This window comes from Bactrocera tryoni, chromosome 2 (assembly GCF_016617805.1).
Source record: "Bactrocera tryoni isolate S06 chromosome 2, CSIRO_BtryS06_freeze2, whole genome shotgun sequence".
NCBI classification, from domain to species: Eukaryota; Metazoa; Arthropoda; class Insecta; order Diptera; family Tephritidae; genus Bactrocera; species Bactrocera tryoni.
The window spans coordinates 48749236-48766751 of NC_052500.1; the positions used below are offsets into that span (position 1 = coordinate 48749236).

The 17516-nt window shown below is 37.3% G+C and overlaps 1 protein-coding gene across 3 annotated transcripts in view; it reads left to right on the forward strand.

Moving 5' to 3' along the window:
• Nucleotides 1–794: 794 nt before the first annotated feature.
• The window catches only part of LOC120767907 (disintegrin and metalloproteinase domain-containing protein 10), a 343549-nt gene continuing 326827 nt past the window's right edge, over nt 795–17516 (forward strand). The window contains exons 1-3 of one of the 3 annotated variants that reach the window (XR_005704721.1): nt 795–953; nt 1454–1749; nt 8089–9613. Coding sequence is in view for 2 of the 3 variants with exons in the window: in XM_040094257.1 (XP_039950191.1) it covers nt 9550–9613 (64 nt within the window). In the remaining variant the exon portion in view is untranslated. Of the gene's footprint in view, nt 1750–8088; nt 9614–17516 lie in introns of all 3 variants that reach the window. The other 2 variants (XM_040094257.1, XM_040094258.1) reach the window with 2 other exon arrangements.

Below are 17516 nucleotides of genomic sequence, written 5' to 3' on the forward strand. Positions count from 1 at the left end.
TAGCATGCAAAAATTACCGTTATGACACTGCACTCTTTAAAACATACGCAGATGCATACATACATACATATGTATGTATGTATTTATATGTTTTATGGTCTTAAGAGACAATATCAGACTACTGTAGCATATAGCACCTAACAAACTGACCGATCAAAATCTAGTTCTTGTATTTGTGAATGTTGTCATAGCTTCGGTGCAATCGTAGTTAACGTTTTTTCTTGTTTCTAATAATTTCAAATCAACCTAATACAGTAAACGAGACGATAACTTGGATGGAGAATTGGCATGTGGATTGCCTGTATATATGTATGTATGTATGAATGTGAATTTTCAAATCTGTAAACAGTTTTCTTTTTTTGTCTGCGTAATTTTCATACTTCGAAGAAAATTACTTTTTCATTCTTTGAATAACACTAAAAATTAATTTAATTAAATCAGTTACAATTAAATTAACAACTCATTTAACAAAATACGTATTTGTATACAATTAACATAGCCCGCAACGGGTTAATATGTGTATCTCGTAGATACTTTTCCACAAGCCTACGAACACCCAACTGCGACAACACGACACAACACACACGCTAAATGCCAATGTAATTCCAGCGAGCAACACTAGCTATCTCACTTACGCCAGCGACACTGTTACGAGAAAAATACATAAATATCTCATGCTGGAGCTGTTGCCGCTTTCCAGGAAGAAGAGTGTATCCACAAGTGTGCAAAATATTGTTGATTAAAAACGTACACGGGCAGTGGGAACCGAAGTGCATCGGTGTCGTTCTGAGCTGGCGCTGATCTGAGCAGAGGCAAGAAAATCTCAGTTGTTTCGGAAAATTGAAAGCGTTCGCTAGTGTTTAGAGCGCAAAGTGTGCGGTTTTGTGCGAAAGAAAGGTTTTGCCGAGTTTTAACGGGGACGTAGACGAAGACGACGTCGTCGGTGGTAAACGGTGGGTAAACAGTGAACGCCAGTGCATGTGTAAAGCGGCGTCGATGCAATATAAGCAATAGTAACAATAAGAATAAATTAAAAGAGTATTGTGTGTATGTACATGTGCATTAGTGAGGAGCAAGAACTGTAGCGGACGTACACAATTGGATAAACGCATGCATATATGTATGTATGTCTGCTTGTGTCTCTCGTTGGTCGCGACGGTTTGTGTGCGTGCGTCCAAACATTTTTTCGTGTTGATTTTTCTTAGGATCCATTTCGTCGAATTTCTGCATGAGATTTCTCTTTCAAGCAATTGATTAAATGTGAATTGTCGCCAGACAAAAGTTTTGAAAATAAAATATCTGGCTAGAACGTGTGTGAATTTTGGTTTTTTAGATACAACAGCTTTACCAATCACATGCAGTAATTGGCACCAGCTGGAGCTGCATTTTTTGTGTATAATTAAATGCGTGCGCTAAACAGGATTCTAATGAAAAACATATATTTTCTCAATAGAAAGTTATGACAAGTATCCAAAAAATGAATTTGTGTTGAAAATGCAGCTAGTGATTGTGAAATCGTACGCAACTTGAAGCAGTGAGAGTGCCCAAAATTGTATTAAAAAGGAGTAAATGGAAAATAAGTGCATAACAGTGAATAAGAATACTTCTAAATCTAAATAAATAATGTTGGTATAAAATATTTCAAGCAAAATCAAAAGAAATAAAGGAACGAAAAGCCTCACAAATATCCTGATTAGATTTTGGTAATAAACAACACGAAGAATACCTAAATGTGCAAACTGTCGAGAAGTGAGTGTCTAAACATTTTCTCAGCTTATACCAATTTGTTTTCATCTTAGTTTTACTCTTTCCACTATTCAGCTGGTTGGGGGCCTTCAAACATAACGCTGAGACATGCGCATAGATAGGCAATTGCCATAAAAATAAATAAAAAAGAAAAAACTACATTCAAGAGCTGCGGTATTAACAATAATTAGCACAACAATGTTTGGTGAAATTTCTTACATGAGAAACATTCTCACAGCGATCTGCACATACATATTAATAGTTGTAACATTTTAAATAATCCCTTATATGTAAATTTTATTGACTTCCTTTGCTAATTCGCTGAAATTTGTGTTAATCTCTTGTTCCTGCGGTATTTTTTTTTTTTGAAATCAGACAAAAACATGTTTACATGCGCATTTATGTTGTACATACATATGTATGTACGCATGTACATATGTGCTATGTATGTACATACGAGTGGCTCTGTTGTATATTCGTCATATCGACTTCGTCCGCAGTCAACAGTCGTTCGGTGCTGCATTGTGTGCATTCTCGTGCTCTGCAACTTCGCCATTGCGATAACAGAGTCTGTTAACGCTGCAGCAATGCACATTTGCGCTGTAATCTGCTCTGGCAGCAGCGCTGTCAGTTGTGACTTCGACGTTGGCATCGCAGCAGTTACTCTTATTTAATAGAGTATGAATACTTTTAACCCCAAAAAGTAGTAGATTACTTTTTATTATAATATGACATTCTACTGTATATATGAGTAAATGTATAGTTAAATCCAACTTCATACAACATTTTTTCGTAATCAAACATTATTACATTTGTTTGTTGCAGCGCTGCTTGGCTGTTGCTGGATCTCCGTCTGTATTTGATAAATATTAGTTCTCAGTGACAACAGATCTAAACTCACATTTGTGCTATCAGCTAATGTGCGCTCTTTCTCTCTCACGGTATTCCCTCCTCTATGACTCTCTTGCTTTCTTTAACTCTATGGCTATTTTATCTGCGAATGAAAAAGACAGCTCCTCAATTTTATATTTATTGGTGTTGTTTTGTTGTGAATTAGATTGGAAAATGGAAAATAAAATATTTGTTATTTGTTATGAATACTCATTACAATTTATTCGCTTTTATTTGGCAACCCTTCGACAGTAAGTTGATTAGCCTCACCACTGACAACAGTAGCAATGAATGGAGGGTTCTCGTTGATTAAGCCAGATGTTTTGTTGTTCAACGTTTATGCAGTAGCATTCATGATAAGCAAATATTAGAATGTGTAGTATTGATATAAATAAATACATATGTATGTACATATATATGTATGTATATACATATATAGTAGGTATACTATACAGCTGGAGTTAATATAAATAGGAAGTGATGTTGGATATCCACATATGTACATACATACATATTGTACATATGAACATATGTACATATTGTACATATGTACATACATATTGTACATATGTACATACATATGTAGTATATGTATGTATGTATATATTTTTACATATGTATGTAAAGTATTTATGTACACCTAGCAGCAAGGATAGTTGTACATAATCATGTAAATACCCCCTCTGATAACTAATTGGAAACACTGACAAAAGAATTTGGTTATCGGCTTATGTAAAATATATGGTAAGGATATATACAGTGTTCGCTCGCGAAATAGAACCGCATTAGTTTCAAAAGCATATAAAGAGTTTTTTCCATTTTTAGATATTCAACAGTGATTTTTTATTTAAAATTGATGCTCTATTTGAATTTATATACATAAACATAATAATAGTGATTCCCCTCTTTAGATTTTTTGGACAAGTAAAATAATAGCTCATTAACGATATTGATAAACAAACAAAATGCGATCTGAAATTCTAATTTTGTTGACCTCTTAGCTTATTTTGTTTAGACGTGAATAAAAAGAAGTCGTTCAATGGCAAGTCAGGACTTTTCGGTGCTTTACTTGTCAAGTCGATGATTTATGTACGTGTTCAAAAAAGCTGTTGAATCCGTCGATGCACAAAAACTTATTTTAAACTACTTGCAAGAAATTCATATTGGATTGATCTTTACGACCTCGATTAGATTCACCGTACCATCAATAACCACTGGTCCTTGATGCAGCTTGATCGAATTAAGTTCTTCGATGCACTGCTGCTGACATTATTCACGTAGAAAGTCGTCAAGTCCCGAAATATAAAAGGCAACATACGTACTTTAGTTAAGACTCATTGAGGGAATTTTTGATGTGGAAAGAAACAACGGAGCCATTCTTATTTTGAATCAATGCCTATAAATTGGAAACTCATGCATGATATGTATGTATATATCTGAAACACGCAACTAGGACAGAAAGGATTGGTTATATATATGTATGTATACCGCAAATATTGATGAATTAGAATGGCTAAGGTCTTAATCTTAATCCGATGTTCGTAGATATATAATTATAAATGGCGACATTTTGACTTTTAAAGCGCCCATCAAAATGAAAAACAACGGTTATAGTACGAGTATTTCGAAAAAGTCAAATTTCTCAGGTTCATGCGCTTTATTCATCACCTGCTTTTGCCTTATGCCTTCACTTTTTCCAACATTCAAAACAATAATGCTATTGCATTTGTTTTTATATGCAAAAAAAAAAAAAATAACTATGACCACTGCTATGGATGTCTCCCTGCAACAATTCTTCTTTTGCGCTGCGCACTAATTCGCAACAACGAGTGAGTGACTTTTCTTATTGTACTTTACTCTCATTGTGTTGCTCAGAGCGCCATTTATCACAATATGCTACACCTTGGGAATACCACCAAGCAAATTAGACTCCGTTTGTGACAAAGGATAACAGATAATAATGATGAAGAGCGTTGCACAGGGAGCGCACAAAGGATATGAATGTGTACAGATAGAGAAAGTGCATAGCTATTGTTCGTATGTATTTAGCTTGATTAGTTAAGTTTCGAAGGACATGTGCGTCTGAGTTCAGAAGTGACAACTTTTGCTATTCACTATTGGAATACTTCTATTTTGGTCTTGCATATTCTGTTTATTCGAGCAACTCGAGTTTGACAACTTTCAGTAATCTTTCAAAAAATACTGAATTTCGTAGCAGTGAACTGCTACACCTAGAAGCAAGAAACCAAACGTGTCACCCGATTAACAGCGGCACGAACCCTTTGTCTTGACAATCTCTCTTCAAGGGCCAGCAGTAATCTGTGCTCATGTAAAGATGCCATCAAGTTTGACACTCTCCTTCCATCACTTTAAGGTCTTGGTAAAATCTCTTTACCTGTTCCTCACTATAATATTCTAAATTATCCGAATATACAAGGTTTGTCCAGAAAGTAATAGGACTGAGTCGATAAAAAAAAATGTATTGAACCAATCGTTATAATTCTTTAAAAACTTTCGAAAAAGGTCCTTCTGCGTCGATGCAGTGCTGCCAACGCGATTTCCAAGTATTGAAAGCGTCACGGAAGGCATTCTCCGGAATAGCCTTGAGAACCGCGATCTATGCTGCTTGCGTCCCCTCTGTCGTCTCAAAATACTTACCTTTCATCGGCCTATTCAGGCAACGAAACAAAAAACTTCCGGTGGGGCCACATCTGGGCTATAGGGCGGCTGCGGAAGCGTTGGGATGGCGGCTGAGTCTCTTGAGGACTTCCACGTAAAACTTGGCGTTGACGGTTTGTCCAGGAGGAACAACTTCACAGTGGACGATGCCTTTGATGTCAAAAAAGACAATGAGTATCGTTTTCACTTTGGATGTGCTCATTCATCAGGGACCTCTTCCCGGCCCGGTGGCCTGGTGCCACCGAAACACACCACTTCTTGCTAAACCAACTTCTGGGTAAGCCTGCTTGATCATATCAAACGTCTCTGTCGTAAATTTTCCGAATTTTACACAGAATTTAATCGCGTACCTCTGCTGTAACGAACGCTGTATTTTCGGCTTGCATTACTCACAGAAACACGTCGCGCGAAAGTATTTATCCTGACTTCCAGATGCTCGGAGACAACTGACCCTCTTTCGTTAGCTAGAAACGCCGGTGCGCGGCGGAAGAAAATCAGACCTATTACTTTTCAGACAAACATTGTATATCCTAACTTCGCACTCATATCGGCTCCTAGAGTCTAAATGTTTGTCATTATATTTTACACAATTTTACAGATTCATTATTAAAAAAGGTAACTGATTTGATTGGAAACAAGCGTTGATTATTTTAATAAACCTAAGTAGTAACATTGTGATCTGGAAATTTTAATTAAAATTCCAAAATTGGTAGACTGTCCTAAGATTGACAGTTACGAATGATGGGATTCAGTTTTATCAAAAATACAAACCTACGAGTGGAACAAAACTTTCAAAGACGGTTGAAAGATCGTTGAAGACTTTCAGCTTTATCAAAAGCACAAACCTACGAGTGGTACAAAACTTTCAAAGACGGTCGAAAGATTGTTGGAGACTTTTTCTGGATGACCTTCATCCTCTTCAACTGATGAAAATATAAAAAGGTGAAGGATATCGTACTTGAAAATCATAAGGCAAACCTTGGAGAGATGGCGAGATTGTAAACAGGTCTCTTTGGACATGCTTGATCGTGCGAATTCCGATCCCACATTCATCGAGAGTTGGTTTATGAGTTTGATATGCAAACACGTGAACAATAATCGGAACGGAGGAAAAAACGAGCCGAAATCAATGAAACCACGCCAAAGCCGCTAAAAATTAAGGTAATGCTCATTATTTTTTTCGATATTCGTGGTTTGGTGCATCAAGAATTTGTTCCAGTGGGACAGACGGTAAATAAAGAGTTCTATTTGACCTTATTGAGGCGTTTGCTTGAGAACATCTGTCTAAAACAGCCGGAATTGTGGAAGAATAATGCATGGATTTTGCACGCATCGATCGACGATTGTGATCGAACTTAAAGCCAAAAACGCATTAAATACCATCGATCAACCCCAGTATTCACCAGATTTAGCTTCGCGTGATTTTTTCTTGTTTCCCAAATTAGAATTACCGCTCCGTTTTCAGTCGATCGAAAAGAAACCAAATTCTCTGAAGGAGCCGAAGGTCATCCAAAAAGTGCTTATGGGAAGTATTTCGAGGACTGGAAAAATCGTTGTCATAAGTGAATGAATATTTAAATATTATGAGTTTTATTTACAATATCCGGGTACTCTTCTTTCACCATGTATTATAATCATCATTTCCTGTATTTCCCATTGAAGAATAGAGCCCCTCCATAATTTTTTGTCATATTTTTTTGTGGTTGCTGCTTCTAGTTAATGTTGAGTACGTCCAAATATCTTGTAGTGGTGGCCGAAGCAGAGGAATTTCAAAATACATGGTTACCCCTTGGAGACATTAACACTTATTCGGGGTGGAAGGTTTACCGTGATATTTATAAGCTTAAAGTGTGAGTTTAGCAGAACTACTGTTATTTGATGACCAAATACATAATAGTAGTAAACTCCTTCGAAGTCTGTGGACGATGACGTTGGCTTACTTGGGAGTTCCTCTGCTGCCATGGCATGAGCTACCGACACATGTTGCTAGAGAGAATATAGAAACTCAGCTAACCCTCCTATATAAAGGTCTTTCAGTATTCGCAACTTGTTACCCCTCCAACTGACTACAGCTCGCCAGTCGCAAATAACTCCCGTATCCGTTACCGGACCGGAGGACTTATCATAGTTTTAAATTCTGAAAACCCATTTTGCCAATGATCTTCAGCATTATATTTCGATTTTGAGCCGCACCAATTATTTGATAATAAAGCAATTTTATTTTCAATACCTGTCTGTATATGCTCGTCCATGTTAAAAGCCCTTTAGTAGACAATATATAATATCATTATTGTTGGTCACTATGTCCTACGCTAAAACCGGATTCAAAAGAACTACTAATGTTGTACGATGATAATTAACAGCTTGTGTTCGATGAGAACAACCATTAATTGTATTTGGAGGAATCATTGATTACCGTCGAGGGAAAAGACGGTCGAAAGATGCCGAGAAAAAAAAACATTATTTTCAAAAACCGACCGTTTTCTGCTCTTCAGTGCTAAGGTCGTACATTTGGATTTCCCAGCCATAATTTTGAATTATCTAAGCTTTGACGCTACCGCAGCCATATACATACATACATATAAGCACCGTCCATTTCACCATACATACCCTTATGTTATAAAAGCGATATATGTATGTACATACCTACATATGTAATGCACAAAAAAATAGAAAACATACTTTCTATTGTAAATCAAATTTAATTAAAAAGTTACTTGCAATTAAATTTTCTATAATAATAGTTCCGACTTTTTCTCATTCTCATTTCAGGACGTAAACAATAGCACGTCTACACAACAAACCAACGCAAACTGCACACGCTGCTTACTAACTGCTTGCAAATTACAACAACCACACTTCAAATGACACGGTGAAGAGCTAGAATAAAAAGGATTTGCAAATAAAATATTGAAAATCAAATGCAAATTGTAAATTTCACCGAACAAATAGAGCAAAACGCAGAAAAAAGCAGGGAAAGCCAGCGAAAGACTGCGCCAATCAGCGGTGGAAAATACGAAATGCGTCGGAAAAATATCTAAATAAAAGCAATTTTCAATGGAAAATACGTAAATGCGAAGTGGGAACCCCGTTAAAAGCACACAAATCGCATTGCCTTGCAGTGAGTGAAGTCAAAGCGAAAAGTGTAAAAAATAATTGGCAGTGGATAAAAAAGTGTCAAATGCGAAGCCAAAATAAAAAGTGACGAGCAAAACGACGAGCGAATGCACAACGTGAAGTGCAAAGCGAATGTACGACAGTGACGGGTGTTACGCGGGGAGCGAAATAGTGGCTTGTGGCTGCGACGGTTGATCGGGTTGATACGTTGCGGAAAATCCTTTGTTTTCACCTTGGCTTTCCGGCCAAAGCTGGCAACTACACAGGCGCACAAAAATAAAAAAAAAATAAATTGAAATCATAAGCTCTCGACAAATTCAAATACGGTACAACCGATGTGTGTCCTCCGCCTCATATGCGCCATCTAAATACGTAAACGCGCGTAAGAACGAAATCGAATACTCGCATGCCTTTTATGGAAATACCCGCCGACTAGCTTAACAATAACAATAACAACTGGCAATCTGCGCCGCGAAACGTGCGGAAAATTTCGTTGCTGCACATTGCCAACCGAAAGGCATACCTAGCGAAAAAACCCACTGTAACCGCGACCGAACGGCTGCCGGTAAACGCCACACTACAATCCCGATTTCATGATTTTACGCCACACAGCAGACGCAACCGTTTAAGGCTCACTGCCTAGTCGCCTGCCGTGTGTCGCTGCGTTTGTGTGGCTGCGGTATTTTCGGTGCGTCGTCGCCGTCGTGTTTGTTGTGGAAATTTGGCAATTTCACAGGCGCAACGGTGCGCACTTTAGCCTTGAAACCGCATAGCACACAATCGGGCGTTCGGCATTTCACATACCCGTACGTATAAAGAACGCTTGAATCGCATTGAATAGTGCAGTCGGTTTAAGGTCGCTTAACTGTTGGCGTTTACCAGCAAACAATCGCATTAAAATTTACGTACTCAACGTTTGTAACGGATTGCTGTAATCAACGGCGTATCGCGCCTCTACCATTCAATTGAATCTTGGCAGGCGAAGTAACTAAGTTTTACAGTGTGTCGCGGTGTTTCCGCTGTGCCCTCTAACGCGTCGCGGTAAAACGTGTTGATGAACTGCAATTTAGTATTAACGCTCAAATACTTTTCTGTTGTTGCTGTTGTTAAACAATAATGTCATCAAAATGTGGATTAAACCTGATTTTCGTGTCGATCATTTTCATTATCATCGTAAATGGTAAGTTGGAATCGTATTTGCACACGTCTAATATTTACATTTCAGCGTATTTAATATAAGTAAAGACAAATATACTACATACCAGGCTGGTATGGAGCATTTGATGCGTTTTTAGTTTGCGTACATTTTTTGTTAGGTTTGTGGAAGCTAAAAATATTTCAGTAGTATTTTTATAGAACGCTTCGTCGGCACTTTGCTTCCAATTAGGTCCCGGTCTCGTCGGTTACTTCTTCGCTCTCGCTAAATTTCTGTCCAGCGAGCATTTTTCTGAGAGAGAGAAAGAGAAGAAAAAAGTTGCTGTGGGCCAGATCGGTAGAATACGGTATGAGCACAAAAACATTTCCTACCTCAAATAATGCAATTTTCCCAAAGCTTTAATTAATTTGCCACAACATCCTCTTCTACCAATGAGATCCAACCATCCCCAATAAAAAAGTCATAACTGACTGCTAAGTTTTTTCCATTTTGCGTTTCGTTCATCGCCTGCAGACCGCTCGGATGTTTGTCGGTTGGACACCGAAGTGAAGTAATGCAGTAATGTTGAAACTATTGTCACTTATCGATGCAAAAATTCGGGCTTCTTACGACAGAACAGTTCTAAATCCGCTCAGAAGTATAAATTCGATGTTGTATTCGGTTGATATTGAGCTCTAGTTGCACCCATTCTGCACAGAGATTTCCCATACTCAACTCATACACCCTTTGATCTCGATGAATTTCATTTTACTGTCTTCCAATAACATTTTATGGATACCGAGACGTCTATAGCGTTCATTAACACTTAACACTTACCGATCCAAACGGGGTTAGATCGCCGAAAAAACAGCCCTGGCTGTCGTGGAAATTGCGTTCATTGTCTTTGGTGCTTATATGGACTCTAGCTAATTTAGGCAATCACGAATGGTTCTCGAATGATTTCTCGAAAGAAGTCATTTGGTGTCAGGCCAGTACTATACGTGACATTTCTTTGGTCCAACGTTAACACATTTTTCAATGTCCATGCAATATTGAATGTATGCTGGTCCCACTTATCCTATATGTAGGTTGCCTTTTTGTTTCGAGACTTGGCAACCGTTGTATTGTAATGTGACAACTCACAGCTTTATCTTTAGGTTTGACATTTTTGGTGTTATAAATACTGAGAATGTTTTGAAACACGAATGCTATTGGTGTTATTTACAGTAACTTGAAGTATTCAACTCCTTCAAAAACAGGAACTAGATCGCGAACAGTTTTGCGCGATTATTTTGTTACAAGGTCGTAGATCGCTCCAAGACGAATTTCGTGAAGATCGTCCAAGATCAGTTGTTGTTCCGAAACTATTGATGAGTAATGGATGACTTATTATATTATTTCAGTAAACAGAATTGTGCTAAAACATCATTAGGAAAATTCTGACATAATTACTTTACAGGAAAATGTTTTCGTCTTTCTTATAGTTACTGTTATGTGGGACTCACGTTCCACGACAGTCTGACTTATGTTACGGAAATGAAAGCGTTATTATATTTTATTAAATACATACATTTCACCACCGTTCTTCAAATTATTTCGAAATCTGAGACCTGATTTAAAAGCATCGTACCTATTATTTTTTCGAAGAGTTATTAAAATTTCAAATGCCACGGACTTCACGGTCCCCGCCAATATCATGCAAATTTTTTTATATATAAAATATATGAAAGTGCACCCAAACGCGGCTTGGAAAAGTGTTCAGCCAACCCATTTTGCTATTGTGCTTTGGAAATAATAAATTCTCTAAAAATAAACTCAACTATTTATAAGTGGTTATTGTATTTAAGCTTCGAATTTTTATAATAACCGGAATGCGCAAAAAATAATCTTTAATAAGAAATATTAATAAGTATAAAGTATATAAAATACACAGCTCTTATCTAACAAATACCCAACAAGTACATTGTTAAAGCAAGTCTATAAATCCATATGCCTATATTTACTTGCATTTGCATTAGATTTTCTACACTTTTCCGTGGTTATTTGCAATTAGCTGTATATTTTATTTATCAATTAACACAAAGCCTGTACATATGTATATGTATGTAAACGAAGCACAGCCTGAAACGTAGATTTAAAAAGAGAGAGAATACATATTTTACATAATAAAAGTACTATTAATAGCGATATTAGTTGAATATAGTTTTATTTTAGCAATGACACTTTAATAGATTCCAAGCTATCGATTATTTTATATCAATAATTTTACCGATAATCATGTTGCAGAAGGTATGATCACTTTGCTCTATGAAATACTTACTTTGGGCCTAAAAGGGATCAAGACCGGAGCATACTCTTGTAGAACCCCCAGAGGTGATCTAGTGACTGATGCGCAGAGTATACTAAAACCCGATAACCCAATCGATGACGATGGAGCAGACGTTCCATTTCCCGACCATGAAGAAGTTCGAATAATAATTACTCGTCTGAAGAATAAAAAAGCGGCGGGGGGGCGATCGATTGCAGACCGAGCTATTCAAAAACGCCTCGAAGAGCTGATAAGAAGCATATGTACATCAGCTTTCTTTGACGATTTGTATTTATGTGTGCTCTGCCCAATCCACAAAAAGGTAGACCCCACAAACTGCGCCAACTACCGTCAGATAAGCCTCCTCAACATCGCATACGGTTCTACCGAGCGTATTGTGTGAAAGACTAATACACACCGTCAACAAATTGATTGGGCCTTATCAGTGTTAGACTTTGAAAATCAACAATTTGCTAGATATACACCATGCGCCAAATCTTGGAAAAGACCCGTAAAAAGATAATCGAGGTGGTGCTCTTCGTCAATTTCAAAACTGCTGCTTTTGACAGCACAAAAAGGAGCTGCCCTTATGCCGCTATGTTTGAATTTGGTAGCCCCGCAAAACTAATATGGCTGTGTAAACTGACGTTGAGCAATACCAAAAACTCCGTCAAGTTCGGGAAGAACCTCTCCGAGCCGTTCGATACCACACGAGTTTTCTGACAAGGCGACTCCGTTTCGTGCGTTTTCTTCAATCTACTCGTGGAGAAAATAATTCGATCTGCGGAACGAAATAGAGAAGGTACCATCTTCTATAAGAGGTACAGCTGCTGGCGTACGCCGATGACATTGATATCATTGGCCTCAACACCCTCGCCGTTAGCTCTGCTTTGCAAAATAGTTAAGGCAGCGAAGCAAATGGGTCTATTGATGAACGAGGGCAAGACGAAATACCTCCTGTCATTAAACAAACAGTCGTCGCACTCGCTGTCATGTCACTGTTGACAGTCATTACTTCGAAGTCGTTGATAATTTAGTCTATTTTGGAACCAGTATCAACGCCAACATAATGTCAGCCTTGATATCTAACGCAGAATAACTATTACCAACAGGTGCTACTTCGGACTGAGTAGGCAATTGAGAAGTAAATTCCTCTCTCGACAAAGAAAAACCAAACTCTACTCGTATAAGTCACTCATTATTCCCGTCCTGCTATATGGTGCATAGGCATGGACCAAGACAACATCTGATGACTCGACGTTACGAGTTTTCGAGAGAAAGGTTCTGCGGAATATTTATGGTCCCTTGCATATTGGCCACACCGAATATCGTATTTGATGGAATGATGAGCTGTATGAGATACAAGACGACATTGACATATGTATGTATGTATGTAGTTCAGCGAATTAAAAAACGGCGTCTACGCTGGCTTGGTCATGTCGTCCGAATGTCGCTCCAACTCTGAAAGTATTCGACGCAGTACCCGCAGGGGGAAGCAGAGAAAGAGGAAGACCTCCACTACTTTGGAAGGACCTGATGGAGAAGGACCTGGTTTCGCTTGGAATATCCAATTGGCGCCACGTAGCGAAAAGAAGAAACGACTGGCGCTATGCCAGTAAAGAAGAAGACTAAATTTTGCTACGCATTATTCGAATAAATTTTTTTACTTTTAAAACTTCCGCACACTCTCTTTACTAGAGCATCCATGTCATTCATATTTTTTTTATCAGTTGCTTGTTGGATCCGACATTTTTTCTGCTCGCTAAAAATACCATCTACTGATTTTGTATCACTAAAGCTGACTTATCACAGTTTTACAAATATTTAAAATAATATTTCGCACTTTTATCTCTAAAAACAAGTAAAAGAAAACGAAACAACAACCATCTAAAAATCACAAAAAAGTAATAGCAAATAAATAGTATCCAAAATGTTAATGGAAAACCGGTTTCGAAGGCGTTACCGTCTCTTTGAGAACCATATACCGATTTTTTGTTCAGTTTTCTGTTGGCAAGCGTAGTATACCGAAACAATAACATGAATCATACGAAATGTGAATAAACGAAAATGAAAATAAAAAGCATATCTCCCCTCGAAGAGAAGGCTTACGAAAGATGGGAAAGAGCAAGAAACGGGCTAACCGTAAAGTGGACAAAAGAAACCACACACAGATGGCAGATGGATGACTCGGTCTCACATTCGTGCACATGTACAGATGCAGGCATAAACAGCGTTTGTGTTGTGAACCCCCTTGAAGCGTAAATTTCAAAACAATAGCTTTTCGTTAAGGAAGGAAAAGCAAGAAGAATCTGTATTTTGTGGGTTAACTTGAGTGTTGTTTCTTTATCTCAAGAATAGTGTGAGATTACTTGCACTTGTATGTATGTGAGCGTATGTACATATGTTTATGTAGGCACATTGGCACAATTATTGGCAACACCACAAACAGGTTAAGAGCGCTCAGCTGTCTGTAGGCTGAAGGAGATGCGAAGTGGCGTTGGCGCAGTTGCTTGGAAGTAGCTTTATTGTTGTCTTTCCGATCAATAGATGGATTTTCATCACTGCATACAACAGCAACACCACTTTCTACACTCTAGGCACAAGTAGAGATAAAACGAATAAAATGAAAAAATAAAAATGAAAAATGTGCTTGTATAAAATATATGTCAAATTAGCTGTGAGTCATTGATGGCGGAAATTTATAAAGCTCGCATTTGCTTGCTGCAGGAAGATGTCATTTCTTGATTATGGCAAGGAAAATGTTTAAAGCGCGATAAAGTTGTATAGAATTTGGAATTAATTTTATTTAAAATTCCTATTTTTATGCTACTTATATTTTGTAGAAGATAGTAAGAAAAGATAGGGGACATGAGCAAAAAAATTTCAAAATTCGAATTGGAAAAAAAATTTCCTGTCTTCAATGTTGTTAATTAGGTTCTATGAAATAACCTATAGTTTTTCACGTATTACAGTTTAAGTCTTCCTAGAAAGAGCGTTTGTTATCATTTTTGGAAGGCTATACACAATTACCATCGCATGAAACAATAAAATCTCTTAATGTACATACTTATATACTTGTTTTATATAATATTTTTTCTCGAAATAACTCCTTCATTCTCATAAAATTTTCCTTCAAGTGAGGTTATGGAGGCATTGATGTTGTCAATTGTGGTATTCGAATTAGATAACGGTAAAGAGATTAAAAATAAGAATAGATTAGTAAATTTACAAAGATGATACGAGGAAAACTGTGGAAGAGTTGATCCGTATTCGAACCGGAAAGGCACTTGATTCTATTGAACTCAATCATTCAGCAAAATAATAAAAAATTTCATAAAAAGTAAAAGTTAAAAGTGAAAAAATGTCATCAGAGAGATTTTAACACAAGCCTACTGACTTTATAAAAAATCTGATAACACTGTGATAGTCAAAAAAAAAGACAAGACCAAATTCGACGGTTTCCCCCTATTTCGGGTCCTACGAATCGAACTGCATCATTACTTTTTTGAGTTACAATCATGGTTTCATACAAAAATTTTTGTTGAAGTTTTTCATCAAAGTGGCCCATTGTAAGAGAAAGGCACATTTTTCTTCGGTCTCTAACTTTTTTAATGTTGACTTTTTTGGTAAACTTTCTTTGGCAAAGCTTCTCAGAATAAGTCCGTCTTTAAGTTCTTAGATGACTGTAAACCCCAAAATCAATGTTTTTTGTGTCCTTATAGCCAATATGTCGAAAAAACTGAAATTTAATCCATTTTTTTTAATGTTTTTTCCCTCACGTTTCGTCAATATTTTAATTTAAGCTTTGATACTTATACATTAAGTGACATCTTGTAATAGTAAGAAACTAAAGCAAAGACAACGTTCTGAGCAAACTAACCATTAGAAAAAAAACGTGACAAAATTTGTATTTTTTAAAAAAGCTACACTAACTATGTTTGTGTGCTGTTTTATTTTTTTTGTATCTTATAAGTGTTATCAATAAGTATCATAAATTTGTACAAAATATTTAAATTAAATTTAATTAGACTCATTTATCAATGTCCAACACAAATCAGCAAGCAACGAGTCAAGCTTTTTGCCGCTGTACCAATGCTCAAGGGGGGCGGCGACTTGGTGAAATCTTTCTCCATGCTCATCGGATTCAGTCGGAACTTGCTGATCAAAATGGCCCTTGTGATGGTGAAGGAAATGAATTTTTAAGGACATATTCACACCTATTTCTTCAAAAGTGTCTACCATGTCATCCACATATTTTTTCCAATCTTTGGACCGGTGCACTCCTAAGCAATGGTTTATAACGGTCATAACGGAGTTCCAGGCAATTTTTTCATTTGGCCTTAGAAGTTCTCCGAATTTTGCGTTCTTCATAAGTTTTCTTATATCGGGGCCATTGAGAACACCTGAAAAGAATGTATCAACATAACATTCGTTCTATTAAAAGACTTAAAATACCTTCTTTTATTTTCGCAACACTTAGTCTTGGAAATATTTCTGTCAAACATTTAAAAGCTTCGGCATCCCGATTTATTGCTTTTATGAAATTTTTGACAATTCCCAATTTTATGTGTAGTGGTGGTAGCATAATGTTATTAGCTGGTATCAGCGGAATATGGATAACATTTGCCACATTTAAATGATATTCTGTGCGAAGCTTCCAATCACGCATTCTATATTGGTTTCCGCGGTACCTTGAGTCGCAATGACAAATGAAGCACATATTTTTTGTGTATCCTGTCTGCAAACCAGTAAGCAAGGCGATAACTTTTAAATCCGCACATATCTTCCATTGATGCTGCTGATACTGAACTCTGTCCAAAATTAATTTCATTGCTTCGTATGTTTCCTTTGTGTTCGAGCTTATGGCGATTGGAACCGGATTTTTTGTGTTATCCACATACAGCAATACTGCTTTTAAACTATTTTTCGACGAGTCAATAAACAAGCGCCATTGCTCTGGTTTGTACTCACAGTTCATGTATTGCATAAGACCAGGAATATTTTTACAATACGAAAAAGTATTGTCGCCATTAGCATCAAAGAAATCTAAAAGCTCCTCCTGTCTTTTGCGGTATCCATACACCTTCACATCTTTAGACAATATATTTACCGATCGAAGATGATGTGCTAGGCAAATCGCTTGTCTTTGCGATAATTTCAGCTGTCGTACCATCGTATTTAAACGGGCTTGGGAAATCTCCAAGTGACGACATGGGCTTTCAACTTCGGTTGGGTTATACATTGAGAGTAGATCTGTAGGCTCGGTGGAAAATGTTGGCGAAATATATCTGTCAGTTGGACTTGGACATCTCGGTATCGGAACATTTTCTGAGTGAGATACTGGTAGCTGTGCAGATTGAACACTTTTGTAAACTGTGTTTTTTTTGTTGAGTCTTGCAAATTTGTTCTGCACGCGTAGCAGTTACCAGTATGATGCCCTTGTGGATCTATCCAAATCATTGGGATGCCGAACCCCATTTTTAGTCACAGTCTTTTTGACCAGTTATGCAGGTTGTTGTTGCATTGCGTGCAAATGGTATTTGGCACCCAATCTACGTCTCTTATAACGGGCAAATCGAAATATTCCTCGTAGATGCCGGCAGTTCCCGGAGATAAGGACACAAAAAACATTGATTTTGG